General features: G+C 41.3%; 3 protein-coding genes across 6 annotated transcripts in view; all 3 read right to left on the bottom strand.

The window, feature by feature from the left end:
• Positions 1 to 19,321, bottom strand: part of LOC136421918 (zinc finger protein 525-like) — a 41,291-nt gene that overhangs the window by 12,310 nt on the left and 9,660 nt on the right. The gene's annotated exons all lie outside the window — the stretch shown is intronic.
• Positions 87 to 19,302, bottom strand: LOC136421921 (zinc finger protein 260-like). 3 transcript variants are annotated; one of them, XR_010753542.1, is made up of 3 exons: positions 18,775 to 19,285; positions 15,276 to 18,209; positions 13,212 to 14,784 (listed from the first exon to the last, which is right to left on the bottom strand). XR_010753542.1 is itself a non-coding variant. In XM_066409504.1 (2 exons), exon 2 carries the CDS (start codon positions 2,033 to 2,035, stop codon positions 632 to 634), a length of 1,404 nt encoding a protein of 467 aa, XP_066265601.1. In that variant the 5' UTR covers positions 2,036 to 2,038; positions 18,775 to 19,302; the 3' UTR covers positions 87 to 631. The 3 variants fall into 3 exon arrangements, 2 of the variants coding, with proteins under 2 accessions (XP_066265601.1, XP_066265599.1); XM_066409504.1 differs by lacking the exons at positions 13,212 to 14,784; positions 15,276 to 18,209 and adding an exon at positions 87 to 2,038 and having other exon boundaries at positions 18,775 to 19,302; XM_066409502.1 differs by lacking the exons at positions 13,212 to 14,784; positions 15,276 to 18,209; positions 18,775 to 19,285 and adding exons at positions 87 to 2,038; positions 2,392 to 2,632.
• LOC136421920 (zinc finger protein 418-like) lies at positions 8,944 to 11,297 on the bottom strand. The gene is made up of 2 exons (XM_066409501.1): positions 11,154 to 11,297; positions 8,944 to 10,793 (listed from the first exon to the last, which is right to left on the bottom strand). Exon 2 carries the CDS (start codon positions 10,790 to 10,792, stop codon positions 9,374 to 9,376), a length of 1,419 nt encoding a protein of 472 aa, XP_066265598.1. The 5' UTR covers position 10,793; positions 11,154 to 11,297; the 3' UTR covers positions 8,944 to 9,373.

Raw genomic sequence — 19,321 nt, 5'->3', positions numbered from 1 at the left:
TCGGATGAGGGGTGTTGCCGTTATACGCACAAACTAACCGAACTGTAGCTTAACTTTTCATAACATATTGAGACAGAAGTACAACATATTTGCCAATGTTCAGCTTTATTGTACCGAGACACGAAGAAATAATGTATATAACATTGCTGGGAATGGCTAGCAGAATACATACCAACTATATAGTATTGTTAAAGAAGTTGTGCTGAATTTTATCTCTCTATGAGTACATACACAAATGCAAACCGTGGGCTAAACCATTGGAACTGAACTAAAAAGACTTTTAGACAATCTTTCTAAGAAACAAAGTACATTTGAATCGAGGCCACTTGTTTAAGTAGTTGGCATCAATGCACCACTGTTAAATAGTACAAGGTAACTGCGCTGGTCTACTTTAGCTTAAGTAGGGATGAACAGATAACAGGGATGAAGAGAAAAAAAATGGAAGAATAGTTGTGCAATGACTCGTTAAGACTTCTATATTGATGGTTTGTAACGGACAGTATTTTTTTATTTGTGTTTTGTTCTCACATGTCTGGCGAGACTCTTCCTATCAATTGATCGGTGGTCACACTCTTGACAACTGTAGGGTTTCTCCCCAGTGTGCTGCCTCCTGTGTGTAATGAGATGGTACTTACGAGCTGTTCTGAAGCCAGTCTCCACATTTGTAAGGTTTCTCACCAGTGTGGCGTTTTACATGAAAGCTAAGATTGCTTTTTTTGTATGTCTTGTAGTTACAAATTTCACAGCTGTATGGTTCTTCGTCCGTGTGTTTTTTCATATGCTGGATTAACCCACTTTTCATTGACGCCTTGTAGTCGCACTGATCACACTTGAACGGTTTCTCACCAGTGTGTTTCCTCATGTGTTCGACAAGACGGTAGTTATCATATGCTCTGTAACCACATTCGCCGCACATGAAAGGCTTTTCTCCTTTGTGACGTTTCTTATGCCTGAAGAAACTGCTTGAGTTCACTGTTTTGAATCCGCACACGTCACACACATAGCGTTCGGCATCGACTAGACAGTTATTGTCAGGAAGAACAGACGCTATGCTGTCACAAGCCTGGTCTGGAGTCGGTTGACAAGGAGCCAAAGGTGTTTTCTTACTTTTCATATTTCCACATTGTTCTTGTCCACGGTTGATGAAACCAGTCATCCTGTCGTCACTATAACGTTCAGGGTGATTCAGGTTGGAAGGTTGACAAATTTGCCTGGCTTGATCATCATCGGACACAAGGCATTCCCTCCTACGTACATCACTGTGGTCAGTGTGGTGTGGAGTCGGTTCAGTGGACACTGGAGGTGTTTCCTCGCAGGTTTTGTGTCCCTCCAAATGCTTCTTTGTGCAAGAATTACTCATTGGCTTGATTGTATCTAAAACCTGCGTATAAAAAGTAGGGGTGTCAATGTTGAGTTCATCATAAGAAACTCTAGCTGCTTCATCCACTGTCGTCATATCAAAGTCTTCTTCTTTAATGCGAGAGTTTACAGAGTTAATCATCTGTATCAGGGAGTTATCGGTTGAAGGAGGTGTTTCTGAACTTGAACCTGGAATGTTGTAAAGTTGCTCTCGTTGCGTTAGCCTCAACTGGTCTGTATCATGATGGAGTTCGTTTGTAGACATGAGCACTTCACTGCTTTCGTCGTTGCTTTCTTTCTTGATGACAACGTCCAGTCCAGGACTTTGCATTGAGGCGTCAGGACCTGAAGTCTTTGTTGACATTGTTTCAGCGTTAACGGTCGGAGCGTTTTCTTGCAAGGTTGTCTCCTGCTCTTCTTCGGGTATGGACGACGTCATATCGTCAGGGGAATTGACGTGTGGCTTGCGTTCCAACTGACAGTATTCCTCCAACATCACATCCCTAAGGATACCGACCAACCTGTCCTTGATGCTGTTCTCTTTGTCCAGGTTTTGAATCCTCCTGTTGAGTTCAAATATCAGCTCCTCCATGTTCAGCCTGGGGAGGACTGCTATGGTCACCACGCGCGAGAGGCCACAGATTAACTCCTTGTGTCTGAACATGCTGAAGGACATTATCTATAAAAGAAATACGTGGTATAAGATGTGGATCAATTTTGTACTCAAGGCGCTAAGGTCTAAGCCTTGGAAATATTTAGCATAGACAATGCTCTCGGTCCTTGGTTTTAGAAATATAGTCTTCCCTGGTAAAACTTGTAAAAATTAAACGTTTACTTATGACGCTCCTTTATAATATACATAGCCCTCGAATGTGAAGTCAATATTGAAAAAACTACGTCAAAAGAGCTTTTTTTTCGTCTTTTGTTGTGGGACGCCCCCCTCCCCACATTATCGTTAGCCTGACGTATTCAGCGAATAAAATGAAATTCCCCATTTTGACGACTTTTCTCGGTGGATACTGTTCATCTTACCTGCTTGAAAGTCAAAACGTGATGGAAAAGGTGATATTTCTTCTTTAAATTTGATGCCAAGACGTCCTAGGAGACCTCCCAAGAATTGGAACAAATATGGCTGACAAGGGTTCTGAAACTGTGGTCAAAGGTCATAAAGGGTCAGGACCACTGATTATCCAATTCATGTCATGATATCTGCAGATGACGACACTCTAATGGACGTGATTAGTATTGCAAAAACAACAACTACAACAAACAAACCAGGCAACATTACAGGTAAATTCATATCATTCCTTTGTCATATCTATTCAACAGATTGCCACTTTTGGTAAAGATGGACAATTCCAACATTTTTTTCTCAGAACCTCAGTTTCAAGCAGCCGTTCCAACTTCCAAAGGTCAGAGCCCTAGAAGATTAGAGGCCAACACCGCTGAGTCACACATATCCTAATTTTGGTAATGTGTGCATATGTGGACCAACCAATTTCAGACTGACAACGGCCTGTTTCCATGGTATTAGAGGCTGTGATAATCTTCTTTTGAACTGATCTCCAAAGTGGCCAAGCTTGGAATGCTGAATTTCTATATCGGTACTTGTCCTTGCTTTGTTTCTTCTATCATTCTCCTTGCGTCGAGACGAATGGATAAACTCGGGGAGGGGATCCATAAAGCCATGGACAGTGAGAAGTTTGTGTTAAACGTACAAACTAACCGAATTGTAGCTTAACTTTTCATAATACATTGAGACAGGAGTACAGCAAATTTGCCAATGTTGAGCTTTATTGTAACGAGACACGAAGAAACAATGTATACAACATTGCCGGGAATCACTAGCACAAAACATACCAACCATAGTATTGTTTATACGTAGTTGTGCTGAACTTAACCTCTGTGGGTACATACACAAACGTAAACCATTGAAACTGAACTAAAAAGACGTGCCTTTGAGACAATCTTTCTCAGAAAAAAGGAAACTTGAATCGAGGCCACTTGTATAAGTAGTTGGCATCACTGCACTACTATAAATCAGTGCAAAGTTACTGCTCTGGTCTACTCTATTGATGAACAGATAACAGGTATGAACAGAAAAAACAAACAAATGAATAAATAAATAAAATTAACAAATGGATTAATAGTTGGTAACGGATTTTTGGTAACGGACAGTATTTTCATTTGTGTTTTCTTCTCAAATGCCTGACGAGGCTCCTCCTGTGACTTGTTCGGAAGCCACACTCTTGACAACTGTAGGGTTTCTCACCAGTGTGCTGCCTCCTGTGTGTAATTAGATGATGCTTTTGATCTGTTCTGTACTCACAGTACTCACATTTGTGAGGTTTCTCACCAATGTGGCGTTTCATATGATTGCTAAGGTTGCCTTTCAGGTATGTCTTGTAGTTACAAACTCCACAGCAGTAAGGTTCTATTTCCGAGTGTTTTTTCATATGCTGGAATAACCCACTTTGAAATGACGCCTTGTAGTCGCAGTGATTACACTTGAAAGGTTTCTCACCAGTGTGTTTCCTCATGTGTTCAACAAGACGGTGCTTATCATATGCCCTGTAACCACATTCGTCGCACATGAAAGGTTTTCCTGATTTGTGACGTCGCCTATGCTGTGAGAAACTGTGTGCGCTCACTGTTTTGAATCCGCACACGTCACATACGTAGCGTTCGGCATCGATTCGAAAGTTTTTGTTAGGAAGAACAGACGCCATGTTGTCACAAGCCTGGTCTGGAGTCGGTTGACATGGTGTCAAAGGTGTTTCCTCACTTTTATCTTCTTTACTTTGTTCATGTCGATGTCCGCTGTTGATGAAGGCAGTCTCTCCGCCGTCCGCTTGATGTTCAAGATGATCCTGGTTGGACAGTTGAGAAATTTGACCGATTTGCTCAATCGATTCCTCGGACACATGGTATTCTGTATTTGTATGGTCTGGAATATTGTCCCCATAGTCTGGAATTTGAAGACTAGAAGCCAAATATGTTTCCTGATAGGTTTTGTGACCTTCCAATGGCTTCTCTGTGCAAGAATCACTCATTGAATTAATTGTATCGAAAACGTGGGTATAAAAAGTAGGGGTGTCCATGTTGATTTCATCATGAGAAGCTCGATCTACAGTCGTCATATCAAAGTGTTCTTCTTTAATAGGAGAGTCTATTGAGGTATTAATTTGGGGGTTATCGGTTGAAAGAACTGTTGTCGAACCTGGTCTTGGGATGTTGCAAAGTTGCTCTTGTTGCTGTACCTGGTCTGTATTAAGCTCTAGCTCCCTTCTAGGCATGAGCACTTCATTAGTGGTATCTTTGTTTTCAATTTTTATCACAACGTCTATTCCAGGATTTTGCAGTGAGGGGTCAGGACTCGAGGCCTTTGTTGACATTGTATCAGCATACGGGGTCGGAACGTTCTCTTGCATGGTTACTATATCCTGTTCTTGTTCAGGGGAACTGACTTTTGACTCTCTTTCCAACTGACGGTATTCCTCCAACACCACGTCCCTAAGGATACTGACCAACCTGTCCTTGATGCTGTTCTCTTTGTCCAGGTTTTGAATCCTCCTGTTGAGTTCAAATATCAGCTCCTCCATGTTCAGCCTGGGGAGGACTGCTATGGTCACCACACGCGAGAGGCCACAGATTAACTCCTTATGTCTGAACATGCTGTGGGACATTATCTATAAAAGAAATACGTGGTATAAGATGTGGATCAATGCGCTAAGGTCTAAACCTTGGAATGCATAGACAATGCTCTCGGTCCTTGGTTTTAGAAGTATAGCCTTCCCTTGTAAAATTTAGACGTTTTACTTATGACGCTCCTTTATAATATACATAGCCCTCGAATGCGAAGTCAATCTTGAAAAAAACTACATTAAAAGAGCTTTTTTTCGTGTTTTGTTGAGGGACGCCCCCTCCCCACATTATCAAAAACCTGCCGTATTGAGCGAATAAAATGAAATACCGCATTTTGACGACTTTTGTCGGTGGATAAGGTTCATCCTACCTGCTTGATAGCCAATACGCGATGGAACAGGTGGTATTTCTTCTTTAAAGTTGACGCCAAGACGTCCTAGAAGACCTCCTAAGAATTGGAACAAATATGGCTGAGAAGCAAGGGTTCTGCAATTGAGGTCAAAGGTCATGATGGGTCAGGACCATGCACTGATTATCCAATTTATATCATGATATTATATATGACACTGACAGGGACTTGATTGGGGAATAACTGGTATTGCAAAAACAACAACTACACAAACAAGCAAGGAAAAATTACAGGAAAATCCATATCATTCCTTCGTCATATTTATTCTACAGAAGGCCTCTGATGGCAAAGATGGACCATTCCAACATCGTTTTTTTCTCAGAATCTCAGTTTCAATCATCCGTTTCAAAGGTCAGAGCCCTAGAAGATTAGTAGCCAACACCCCTGAGTCGAACATATCCTAATTTTGGTAATGTGCGCATATGTGGATCAATTATTTTCAGACTGACAGCGGCTTGTTACCATTGTATTTGAGGCTGTGATAACTAGCTGGTTTCTATATTGGCAGGAAATACTGATCTTCTGTTGGACTGATCTCTAAAGTGGCCAAGCTTGGAATGCTGAATTTCTATATCGGTCCTTGTCCTAGTTTTGTTTCTTCTATCTGTCTCATGGCATCGAGATGGATTGCTAAACTCGGGAGGGGATCGATAAAGCCATGGACAGTGAGAGTTTCACTTTTCATAATAAATTGAGACAGGAGTACAATATATTTGTTGAGCTTTATTGTAACGAGATACGAGACAAGAAACAATACATATAAGTTTTTATAACATTGCTGGTAGCCTGTGTTTACACAAGTTCTCGGGCGGAGATTAATGACCCCCATCCGTTATCGGTCGGGCCGGGGTAACATTACCGGGAAGCGTTAGCAGAATGCATATAAACCATAGTATTGTTTACGTAGTTTGTGCTGAATTTTACAGCTCTCTGTGAGTACATACACAAACACAAAACCTGTGCTTAAGCATTGGAACTGTACTAAAAGGACGTGCCTTCGACACAATTTTTCTCAAAAACAAAGTACACTCGAATCGAGGCTACTTGTATAAGTAGTTGGCATCACTGGACCTCTGTAAAACAGTGCAAAGTTACTGCTCTGGTCTACTCTGGCTATAGTAGGGATGGAAAGATAACAGGGATAAACAGATAAACAAATAAATAAATGAAATCAACAAATGGATGACTAGTTGTTCAATAACTGGTTAAGACTTTTATATTTCTGGTGGGTAACGGACAGTACTTTCATTTGTGTCTTCTTTTCATATGTCTGACGAAGCTAGTCCTGTCACTTGTACGATAGTCACACTCTTGACAACTGTAGGGTTTCTCACCAGTGTGCTGCCTTCTATGTACAATAAGATTGTGCTTATGAGCTGTTCTGTAGTCACAGTCCCTACATTTGTGAGGTTTTACACCAGTGTGGCGTTTTATATGATTGCTAAGGTTGCTTTTCATGTATGTCTTGTAGTTGCAAACTCCACAGCAGTAAGGTTCTTCGTCCGAGTGTTTTTTCATATGATTAAATAACCCGCTTTTCAATGACGCTTTGTAGTCGCACTGATTACACTTGAACGGTTTCTCACCAGTGTGTTTCCTCATGTGTTCGACAAGACGGTGATTAGTGTACGCCCTGTAACCACATTCACCGCACATGAAATGTTTTTCTCCTTTGTGACGTTGCCTATGCTGAGAGAAACTGTGTGCGTTCAATGTTTTGAATCCGCACACGTCACACAAATAGGGTTTGCAATCTATTCGTGAGTCATTGTCATGCAGAGGTGACGCCGTGTTCTCACGAGCCTGGTCAGGAGTCGGTGGACAAGCAGCCAAATATGTTTCCTCGCTTCCTATATTTTCACTTTGTTCCTGTCTGCTGTTGATGAAACCAGTCTCTCTGTCGTCACTATAAAGTTCTGGATGATTCAGGTTGGAAGGTTGACAAATTTGCCCGGCTTCTTCATTATCGAACACATGGCATTCCCACCTACGTACATCACTGTGGTCTAGAGTCGGTTCACAAGAAGGTTTGTCCTCATAGTTTGCGTGTCCTTCCAAGGGTTTCTCTATGCAAGAATTACTCATTGGATTAACAGTATCTAGAACCTGTGTATAAAAAACAGCACTGTCAATGTTGATTTCATCATGACAAGCTCTTGCTCCTTCATCCATAGCTGACCTATCAAAGTCTTCTTCTTTAATAGGAGAGTCTACTGCGGTATTCGTTTGTATCAGGGTGTTATAGGTTGAAGGAATTGTCGCCGAACTTGAACTTGAACTTGGAATGTTGCAAAGTTGATCTTGTTGAGTTACCTGCAACTGGTCTGTATCAAGATCGAGTTCGTTTGTATGCAGGTGCACTTCACTGCTTGTATCGTTGTTTTCCTTCTTTATGATAAAGTCCAGTCCAGAACTTTGCAGTGAGGCGCCAGGACTTAAAGTCTTTGTTGACACTGTTTCAGTGTTCAATGTTGGAACGCTCTCTTGCATGGTTACTGTCTCCTGTTCTTGTTCAGGTATGGTCATTTCGTTTGGAGAACTGACTTCTGACTTTCTTTCTAAGTGACGGTATTCCTCCAACATCACATCCCTAAGGATACCGACCAACCTGTCCTTGATACTGTTCTCTTTGTCCTGGTTTTGAATCCTCCTGTTGAGTTCAAATATCAGCTCCTCCATGTTCAGTCTGGGGAGGACTGCTATGGTCACCACGCGCGAGAGGCCACAGATTAACTCCTGTTGTCTGGACATGCTGAAGGACATAATAGTGATAAAACAAATACTATTAAGTGTTATGAATTTTACATTATTGTCGGAAAGGATAATTATACTCTTCTGCTAACATTGATATATCCTATTCCTCATTGAAAAAATAAACGTACATTCTCTACAATATAATGGTTCCATCGTAATTACCAAAATACTAGTAATGATTCCTATGAATTTACTGATTTAAACGAGACTATTTAACAAATAGCGGCTGTATGAAAATTTGTGAATTCATTTTTTGTTTAGAGATTACGTTAAGTGAGCTGTTTCGCTTGGAAGAAAACTACGTAATCTGTTCTTTGTACTATTGGACGCCCCCCTCCCCACATAAGCGTTATTCTCCGAAAGAGCCATATCTATTGCAAAGAATGATACACTTTGAAGAATATTTTAGGTTGATAAACGTTCCTTACCTGCTTTGCAACCACACCGTGAGAGGGGAGGTGGGTAAAAGTATTTCTTCCTTTGAAACTGAAGCCAAAGACGTCCTGAATTTCGAACAAAAACGGCTGGCACGGAAAATGCTTATTCATGAGAAGGTCAAAGGTCATGGAGTGACCGGACCACTGATTACCCAATTTATGCTGTCTTTGTCAAAATTCTGAATGTAATGTCTTGTCTTGTCTTTGTCAGCAGGGCTATCCCTTTGTGGTCAACAACGGGCTAGTTGGGCAGCCCTGGACGAACGGCCAATAAATTGATAAGATAAATACAGACAACATTGAAGAGTTAAGTCAATATTCATATGATAAACTAGAAAGGTCATACTGAGAATCGTTACCATGGCATTGGTTGCTGTAATCACTGGTTTCCTCAGCGACAGGAAATCATGACCTCGTATCGGACTGATCTTTACATCTATAAAGAATCCAGTGCTCCCGTATCTGTGCCCTTTTAACCGTCTTCAGGCTTGGAGGTGAATAATAGTAGTTGAAAATTCTGCGAAGCTCAGGACAATGAGAATCTGTTCCACACGTACACAGTACAATTTTTAGCTAAATTGACACAGGAGTACAGACGTTTTGCTAACGTTGAGCTTTATTGTTGTTGGTAAGCAAAGAGATACGCAGGTACAAAGCATGTAACATAAAAGGTAATGCATGACCATGCCAGTCATAATATTCTTTATGTCGTTGGCTTTTAGTTATCTGTAAGTACATACACAGACACATCTCGCAACTGACAATGTTTTCATTGGTGCTTATTTCTCATATGCTTGAGGAGGTTGCCCTTTTCCCGTGCCTTGTAAGCACACTCTTGACAACTGTAGGGTCTCTCACCGGAGTGCAGCCTCCTGTGTCTTATGAGAGACGGTTTGTGAGCAGTTCTGTAGCCACAGTCCCCACATTTGTACGGTTTCACACCAGCGTGTATTTTCATATGTTGGTCTAGCCCACTTCGATGTGATGTCTTGTAGTCACATTGATTACATTTGAACGGTTTCTCACCAGTGTGTTTCCTCATGTGTCCGACAAGACGGTGCTTAGCATATGCCCTGTAACCACATTCGCCGCACATGAAAGGTTTTTCTCCCGTGTGACGTTGCCTATGCTTAGAGAAACTGCTTGCGCTCACTGTCTTGAATCCGCACACGTCACACACAAAGCGTTTGCAATCTATTCGTGAGTCATTGTCATGCAGAGGTGATGCCATCTTCTCGCAAGCCTGGTCAGGGTTCGGTTGACAAGCAGCCAAAGATGTTTCCTCGCTTCCTGTATTTTCACTTTGTTCCTGTCCGCTGTTGATGAAACCAGTCTCTCTGTCGTCACTATAACGTTCTGGATGATTCTGCTTGGAAGGTTGACAAATTTGCTTGGCTTGATCATTATCGGACACATGACATTTCCACCTACGTACATCACGGTGGTCTAGAGTCAATTCACAAGAAGGTTTTTCCTCATAGTTTGTGTGTCCTTCCAAATGTTTCTCTGTGCGAGAATCACTCATTGGATTAATAGCACATGCATCTAGAACCTGAGTATAAACAGTAGGGGTGTCAATGTTGATTTCAGCATGACAAGCTCTAGCTGTTTCATCCCCAGCCGTCATATCAAAGTCCTCTTTAATGCGAGAGTTTACAGAGTTAATCATCTGTATCAGGGGGTTATCGGCTGAAGGAGGTGTTGCCCAACTTGAGTTTGGAATGTTGCAAAGTTGGTCTTGTTGCGTTAGCTGTAACTGATCTGAATCAAGATCTAATACGTTTGTAAGCATGTGCACTTCACTTCTTTCGTCGCAGCTTTCTTTCTTGATGACGATTTCCAGTCCAGGACATTGCAGAGAGACCTCAGGACTTGGAGTCTTTGTTGACATTGTATCAGCATTCACGGTCGAAATGTTCTCTTGCATGGTTACTGTCTCCTGTTCTTGTTCAGGTATGGTTATTCCGTCTGGGGAACTGACTTCTGACTCTCTTTCCAACTGACTATATTCCTCCAACATCACATCCCTAAGGATACTGACCAACCTGTCCTTGATGCTGTTCTCTTTGTCCAGGTTTTGAATCCTCCTGTTGAGTTCAAATATCAGCTCCTCCATGTTCAGTCTGGGGAGGACTGCTATGGTCACCACGCGCGAGAGGCCACAGATCAACTCCTGTTGTCTGGACATCCTGAACAATACCCATGATAAAAGAAATACGTGTTATGATATGTATGTCATACCCAAGGCACACAAGTCATAACATTGTTGTTATTATGCATATGCTTTGCTTTCGGTTTGAAGAGTATAGTATGCTCTTATATAACTTGCAAAAACCTGACGTACAAAGTTATGCTCTTTTAGCACACATGCCTCTCAAAAGATAATCTTGATTAAAAGTAAAACAATTAAGTCTTGAGTTTTTTCCGTGTTTTGTTGTTACTGAGGACGCCCCCCCCCCATAACATTAGCATTAACCTGCTGTATTGAGCTATTTGCGAAGAAATACCACACGTTGAAGTCTATTCTGGGTTGATAAGGTCCACCCTACCTGGTTTATTGCCACCTAGCGAGAGGGAAGATGGGTTAAAGTGTTCGTTCAATCGAAGATGAAGCCAGGAGTCCGAACAAATATGGCGGACACCAAGCTAGCTATCCGGGTCAAAGGTCATCAAGGGTCAGGAGCACTGATTACCCAACTGATCTCAAAATAATGGCATGAAGACAGACGACTGTGAAAGAATGTTGATAGAAAATTGAAGGAACATCTGTAGTATAGCTATCTAAATGTAAAGAAACAAAACAACACAAAGGGAACATTTGAATGTAGATCTATTACATGTGCTTTTTCCCCAGTTTGTTTTACAGAATGCCACTGATATGTGAATGGCAGTTTCCTCAGAACCTTATCATGAACTAGAGTTCCACGACCTCATACCTTCGCCAAATGATTTTAACCTTTATGACTGACGTATTAGGAGTGTTTCTCACCAATAATAAATCATACCAGTTGATTGTCGTAAAATATAACATGTCCAACCTGCAACCACGTAGTACAGTGTCTTGAGTGTCGTGAAAAATTTTGGTGGCAGGGAGTACGTTACGATCGGGAAAGTTCGACGTTGAAAGACCCGCCAGTTTACGAACGTATCTCAACAAGGATGTTTAATCAGATCTCAAGCAACGACTACACGGTGCCGCGACTGTGTTACACAACGGGCCTGTAATTTGCTTTTCGACCAGATACAAAGGTTTCCATACACTCACGTTGATTCTCAAACTTCAACTATTTAGATCCGCTGTTCGTATGTCAGAAATCCACTTTTGTTTCAGTCGTTAGTCCCTTCGTATGTTCCCTTACCTACACGAGAAACGCCAAACCAATCTTACTGTTACCCGATCAGTGTGTGCTTTATCAGTCCCTATCAAACATCTGACCACGAGGCAAAACACCATGATTGTGAGACAAAACGTTCCGAAGGGAAATTGTGAATGGCGTAGAAAACATCTGCTATTTATACGGAGAGTTCCATAGGGCTCCACTATCAAGTGAGCACCAACATGGCCGCCAGTGCTCGTTCCTAGAGGGAGGGTCACGTGACTGAAAACGCCCTATAGTATTTTCTCATTAATTATGCAAATGAGGTCTTCATTTGCATAGTTCATATCAATTAATATTTCTCTCTTCCTCAGTTACATATGTCATATGTTTCAGAGTCCTATCATGGAATTTGGCGGATGTATAAACTTTCCTCATTAATTATGCAAATTAGATACTGATTTGCATAAGAAGTGTCTAATCATGGACATCATCATTCAAGCTATCTACCTACCAAAAATCATTACCATCCATCAAGCCCTTCTTGAGTTATTCCCTTTCAAAGTAAGACGCAAAACCTGCTCCTGCAGTTCCAAAAAAAGCCGCTAGAGGGCCCAAACCCACACCACTTGCTCTCTGTCCAAAGACCTATCTACCACTCAAAAATAAGTTCCATAGCATGTCCGGAACACGAGTTATCAAAACAGGAAGTTCCGCTGCAGTACCGTAAGAAGCCGCTAGGGGGCCCAAAATCTCATCGTTTTTAGGTCTCATCAAAACCTAGCAACATACCAAATATCAAAACGATCCATCAAGGCATTCTAGAGTTATGCTGTGCCACTACAAACAGACAAACAGACAAACGCTACCCTCTGCATAACCTTCTCGGCGAAGGTAATTACCAACTTGTAGCCTGGCTAAATCTCGCTTTAAGAAGTCCCTTTACTAGATTAATAGACAGCACAACTGAGTCAGGTAAACCAGGAACATCATAATCCTGTTGATTGATGACAACATGGGCCATTCTCAGTTTGTGAACTATCTGTTACCATGGTGTTGGAGGTTGAGAAAACCGGTTTCCATGGTAACAGGGAAAGCTAAAAAGACCCCATAGCTTCTAATGGTACTTAGCTTTTTTCGTAAAATACAGTAAGTCTAAGAAGCTTCGACGCATGAATTACTAAAAGTCTCTGGAATTACTAAAAAATCTACATAGAGCCATGGACAGTGAAAGTTTGTGTTACGCAGACGAAATAATTTGTAAATAAAATGACAAAGGGGTGCAAAATATTTGCCAATGTTCAGCTTTATTGCAGGTATAGAGGCACATTGACACAATTACAAAGTATGAACATTGCAGAAAATTGATATGAATGCATACCACATCATTTACATTGTTGGGCTGACTTGTATTAATTTCTCTGTCAGGGTAGCAACAAAAACATCTACGCTAAATCATTGCAACTCAGCTCAATATACATGCTTTTGATATAATCTTTTTCATCAAAGTACGCTTAAATAATGTACAATTGTATAATAAGTCGTCACCGAGGTACCACTGTACAGCAGCGAAAAATGACTGCGCTGGTCTACTCTGGCTGAAGATTACCGAAGTAAACAGAGAGATTATTAAATGAATAGATAAACAAATAGATGAACAGCTGGTACATGGTGCAACGACGTTTTATTTCAGGTTGGTAACTGAAACTATTTTCGTTGGTGTCTTCTCCTCATGTGCCGGACGAGGGTGCCCTTTTCACTTGCCCTGTAGTCACACTCTTGGCAACTGTAGGGTTTCTCGCCGGTGTGCCGCCTCATGTGTCTAGCAAGATTGGTTGTGTAGGCCGTCCTGTAGTCACACTTGTCACACATGTAGCGTCTGTAATCGTTTCGTGAGTCATCGTCAGTCAGAAGTGACGCCGTGTTGTCACAAGCCTGGACAGAAGTCGGCTGACAAGGAGGCACACACGTTTCTTCCCATTCCTTATTTCCACTTTGTTCCTGTCCGTTGTTGATGGAACCAGTCTCCCTGTCGTCACTATAACGATACAGGTTGGAAGGTTGAGAAATTTGCCCAGCTTGATTATTATCTGACACATGGCATTCCCACCTACGTACATCACTGTGCTCTAGAGTAGGTTCACGAGAAGCCGAAGGTGTTTTCTCACAGCTTTTGTGTCCTCCGAAAGGCTTCTTTGTGCAAGAAGTAGTCATTGAATGATCTCTGCCTGTGTCTAACACATGAGTACCAAAATAAGGGGTGTCCATGCTGCTTTCATCATAACAAGCTTTATAGCTAGCTGTTTCATCCTTATTCCTGTCAGAAAAGCCTTCTCTTTCAGTACGAGGGTTTACTGAGGCCTTCATTTGTATCAGGGGGTTTTCAGGAAAAGGAAGTGTTGCCGAACCTGAACTTGGAATGTTGCAAAGTTGCTCTTGGTCTGTATTAAACTCGAGTTCGTTTGTATGCACGAGCACTTCACTGCTTTCTTTCTTAATGATAATGTCCAGTCCAGAACTTTCCAGTGAGGCCTCAGGACTTGATGTCTTCGTTGACATTGTTTTAGCGTACGCGGTCGGAACGTTTTGTTGCGTGGTAACCGTCTCATGTGTTTGTCCAGGCACGGTTGATTGATAAGAACATCCTTCTTCTGATATCGATCTTGTTTCCAACTGACGGTATTCCTCCAACATCACATCCCTAAGAATACTGACCAACCTGTCCTTGATGCTGTTCTCTTTGTCCAGGTTTTGAATCCTCCTGTTGAGTTCAAATATCAGCTCCTCCATGTTCAGTCTGGGGAGGACTGCTATGGTCACCACGCGCGAGAGGCCACAGATTAGCTCTTGTTGTCTGGACATGCTGAAATACATAATATTGATAAAACAAATATTATTAAGTGCTATGAGATCATCATACCCATGGCACTAGGTCGTCGGAATTGGCAATGTTATCCTTCTGCTAATAGTAATATACCATATACCTCACAGAAAAATCTCAAAGTCAGCAAAGGTTTAAAATTCGACGTATCGACTTCCGTATGATACATGAACCTTCTCAGTACATGTACTCAGATTTACGTTCTGACCGTATATGACAAACAGAATCACTCTATACAATTCTACTGATCTAAATGCGATAATTATGACTGATACGGCTTCATGAATAAAACTGTGAATTCATTTCTTGTTTAAAGATTACCTTATGTGAGCATTTTCGCTTGGAAGAAAACTGCATATTAAAATGTTCTTTTGTAGTAGGACGCCCCCCTCCCCACATTAGCGCTAGTCCATATCTATTGTAAAAGAATAGTACATTTTGAAGTCTATCTTAGATTGATAAATCCCCCTCACCTGCTTAGTAGCCACACCGTGGGACTGGGAGGTGGGTAAAAGTATTTCTTCCTTTAAAGTCGAAGCCAAAGACGTCCTAGAATTCAAACAAATATGGCTGGCACGGAAAATTGTTGTTCAGGTCAAAGGTCATTGACTTACAGTACCCCTGATTACCCAACTTGTCTCATGCTATTGCAGTATTGGTATGAAGGCAGACGACAACGAAAGAGGTTTGATAGAAGAATGAAGCTCATTAACAGTAAGAGAAATCACAAGCTATTTCATATTCTTTCTTTTTCTTGCAAAATGCCTGGCTGATGGCAAAGATAGACAATTGCAACAACATGTCCTGAGACCCTCATAAATATACAGAGTATTTTAGAACCCACAAATTCTGGAAAAGTGGGACCTTTCGTCTTCCACTGCCTCCAAAAAAGAAGTCAAACCAATATTTTATAGCTATAGCTAACACCAGTATTTAGAAGCCTATTTACTTTAGCAATAGCCCACAGTTCGCATGTTATTTTAGTTTTTAATGTTAGTGTAGCATTTTATCAACGTATGTTTTCCATTATGTTTCTTACTGGCCACATGTGGTCTCCTGTGCATTTAGCCCTTCTGGACAGGAATATGCAATAAAAGCTATTATTATTGTTTAGAAGCAGTATCAGTCACAGTTCACTGTAACATACGTGTTTTCCCCTATATTTCTACGATGTACCTAGCCCTCGGGCATGAACATTCAAGAAAGTTATCAATATGCTATATTAATTTGTAGCCTGACGAACTTCGCTTCTCGCCTGCAGGCTTTCAATTGGCCAGGTCTCCAGGAAAATCAATGACCAACACCTAAGAATTTTTATGAATAAATGCTTCATGTAAAATGTCAGAATGAGAAATATCTGTTGCCATGATGATGAAGCTTGTGATAGTCAGTGTCCATCGTAACAGGGAATCCTCCACGCCATTCTCTGTATTAGGTATATACCCAGGCATAAGCTTTGCGCTATATCATTGGAATTCAACTCAAAATGAATGTTATTGAAACATTTCTCAGCAACGAAGTACGCCTGCTGAGTCATGAGAAATTGTATATAGTAAGTAATTGTTCTTTACCAAGGCACGACTGTCAAGCAGTGCGAAGTTACTAAGGTGGTCTATATTGGCTTAAAATAATAAGAAACAAACACTACGATAAATATATATATATATATGATGAATTAATAGATTAACATTTCCGAGTCAGGAAATTAGAAACATGCTTATCCTGTTTATCTATATATTTTTGCTAACACGAAACAATTACTGTCGTATCTTACTGAGAATCGTTTCTATGGGATTCGGCGCTGAGATAACTGGTTTCCAGACTGACAGGAAATTCCGAGCTCGAATCGAAGAATCCAGAGCTCCTGTTGACAGTTATCCCCTTTAATTGTCTCTTGGCTGAGATGTGAATAGTTGAAAACACCTTGGGTTTTTTTTTGTGTGGGAAGGGAATTCATTTGGAGCTAAAGGCAGTGAGAATATGTTATACAATGACAAACCAATTTGTAGCTAAATTGACACAGTAGTACATTTCTGCAAAGGCTGAGCTTTGTTACTGTTGGCATGCATTGAGACCCACAGATATAAAGTATGTAACATAGCAGGAAATGCATGACCATGACTTTTGAAATATTGTTTATATTGTTGTGTTGGCCTTTACGCCTCTGTAAGTACATACACAGACACATCCGGTAACTGACAGTATTTCAGTGGTGCTTGTTTCTCATATGCTTGAGGAGGTTGCCCTTTTCACGTGCCTTGTAGTCACACTCTTGACAACTGTAGGGTCTCTCACCGGTGTGCAGCCTCCTGTGTCTGGTAAGGTCGGATTTGTAGATTGTTCTGTAGTCACATTCCTCACATCTGTGGGGTTTCGCACCATCGTGGCTCTTCATATGTTTCACAATGTCTGTCATTATGTAGGTCTGGTAGTCACAGACACCACAGCTGTACGGTTCTGCGTCCTTGTGTCTTTTCATATGCTCAACTAGCCCTTCTCTTAATGACGTCTTGTACTTGCATTGAGTACACTTAAATGGTTTCTCGTCTGTGTGTATTCCCATATGTTTCACAAGCTGGTGCTTATGATAAGCCCTATAACCACATTCGCCGCAAATGAAATGTTTGTCTCCCGTGTGACCTTGCCTATGCTGGGAGAGACTGTCTGCCTGCGAAGTTTTGTACCCGCACACTTCACACACGTAGTGTTTGCAGTTAATTCGTGAGTCAGGAAAAAGGGACGTCGTCTTCTCAGAGGCCTGGTATGGAGTCGGCTGACAAGGAGCAAAAGATGTTTCTGCGCTATTCATACTTCCACATTGTTCATGTCCGCTGTTGACAAAACTAGTCTCTCTGTCATCAGTATGATCTTGTAGATAATCCGGGTTGGACGGCTGAGAAATTTGCTCGATTTGATCGTCCTCAAACACATGGCATTCCATCTTTATGTGTACGTCACTGAGGTCTGGAGTCGGTTGAAAAGAATCCAAAGGTGTTTCCGCACAAAGAGCACCTCCTTTCCAAGTCTTATCTGTGCAAGACGGACTCATTGAATTGTTTGTATCAAGCAACTGCCTACTGAAAGAAGGGGTGTCAGGAGTTGAAGGCATTGTATCAGTGTACGAAGTTGGAAGGTCCTCTTGCATAGTAGCTGTCTCCTGTTCTTGTTCAGGTATGGCCCTTTCATCTGGAGAACAGACTCCTGACTTTCCTTCTAAGTGATGGTATTCCTCCAACATCACATCCCTAAGGATACCGACCATCCTGTCTTTGATGCTGTTCTCTTTGTCCAGGTTTTGTATCCTTCGCTTGAGTTCAAATATCAGCTCCTCCATGTTCAGTCTGGGGAGGACTGCTATGGTCACCACGCGCGAGAGGCCACAGATTAACTCCTGTTGTCCAGACATACTAAAGGAAAACATTGATAGATTATTGATAAAAGACATATGAAATGTAAATCCAAGGAACTAAAAAAAGATATCTGTTTTGTTAAACCCTCGGAGGTCCACGGTGTATCATATCCAAGGCAAATTTTTGGACTACTAAAACTTAAACTTACGTACGTAGTTGTCCTTTGCCCTGCAATTTTCCTTGTGTAAATCGGGACAAACATGTAAATACAATTGTCGGAGTGGATATTGCTATCTTTCTGCATGTAGTCGTATAACTGATGCAAAGGTTCAAAATTTAGATGACATTCTCTGAGTAAAATGTCCCACAATTTATAAATAAGCAAATAGTCTAATCGTTAACAAAACTTGAGTCACTCCAAAAATCGTACAAAATATTCTAACGCGATAAGTCCTTGAGCTATGGTTAGTAAAAGATAATTCAAGCGAGCTTTTTCGCCACGAAGAAACGTGCATGTGTTCTTTTGTCGACTATTGCACCCCCCTCCCCAAAAACGGCTACATCTATTACAAAGAACTTCACATTTCAAAAGTCTATTTAAGCTTGATAGTGTCCAACCTACCTTCTTGATGAACACACTGCAACTAGGGGGGAAGATGGGTAAAGGTATTTCTTCCTTTGAAACCAAAACGTCAGGGAATTCGAACAAAGAAATCTTAAACAGGCCCACAGACAAAATGCAACTCAGGTCAAAGGTCAGAATGGGTCATCACTACTGATTACCCAACTAATCTAACGATGTTGGTAAAAAGGCAGTTAGCAGTGAAAGTAAAGTCAATATGAAGTGTAAGTTCATATGATTCCTCCCAAATATCTTTTTATAGCATATTTTGAACCGCAGGATCAGGGGTTCCAATTTTAACAGCTGAGATAGGGGTTTAATTATGAACCGCTAAGCTAGGGGTTCAAAGCAAGGGTTCGATTTTGAACTGCTGAGCCAGGGCTTCAATTTTTAACCCCCTGAGACAAGGCTTCATGTATGAACCAGTGAGACAGAAGTTCAAATTTAAACCCCTAAAACAGGACTTCAATTTTGAAGCCCAGAAACAGGACTTCAATTTTGAAGCCCAGAAACCGGGCTTCAATTCTGAAGCCCAGAAACAGGACTT

The sequence above is a fragment of the Branchiostoma lanceolatum genome, chromosome 16 (genome assembly GCF_035083965.1).
Source record: "Branchiostoma lanceolatum isolate klBraLanc5 chromosome 16, klBraLanc5.hap2, whole genome shotgun sequence".
In the NCBI taxonomy this organism is placed as follows: domain Eukaryota; kingdom Metazoa; phylum Chordata; class Leptocardii; order Amphioxiformes; family Branchiostomatidae; genus Branchiostoma; species Branchiostoma lanceolatum.
This window is presented reverse-complemented; position numbering and strand designations above follow the sequence as displayed.

Excerpts from the sequence above, each read along its gene's own strand:
- LOC136421921 (XM_066409504.1), bottom strand. The coding sequence starts at position 2,035 with ATGTCCTTCAGCATGTTCAGACACAAGGAGTTAATCTGTGGCCTCTCG.
- LOC136421920 (XM_066409501.1), bottom strand. The coding sequence starts at position 10,792 with ATGTCCAGACAACAGGAGTTGATCTGTGGCCTCTCGCGCGTGGTGACC.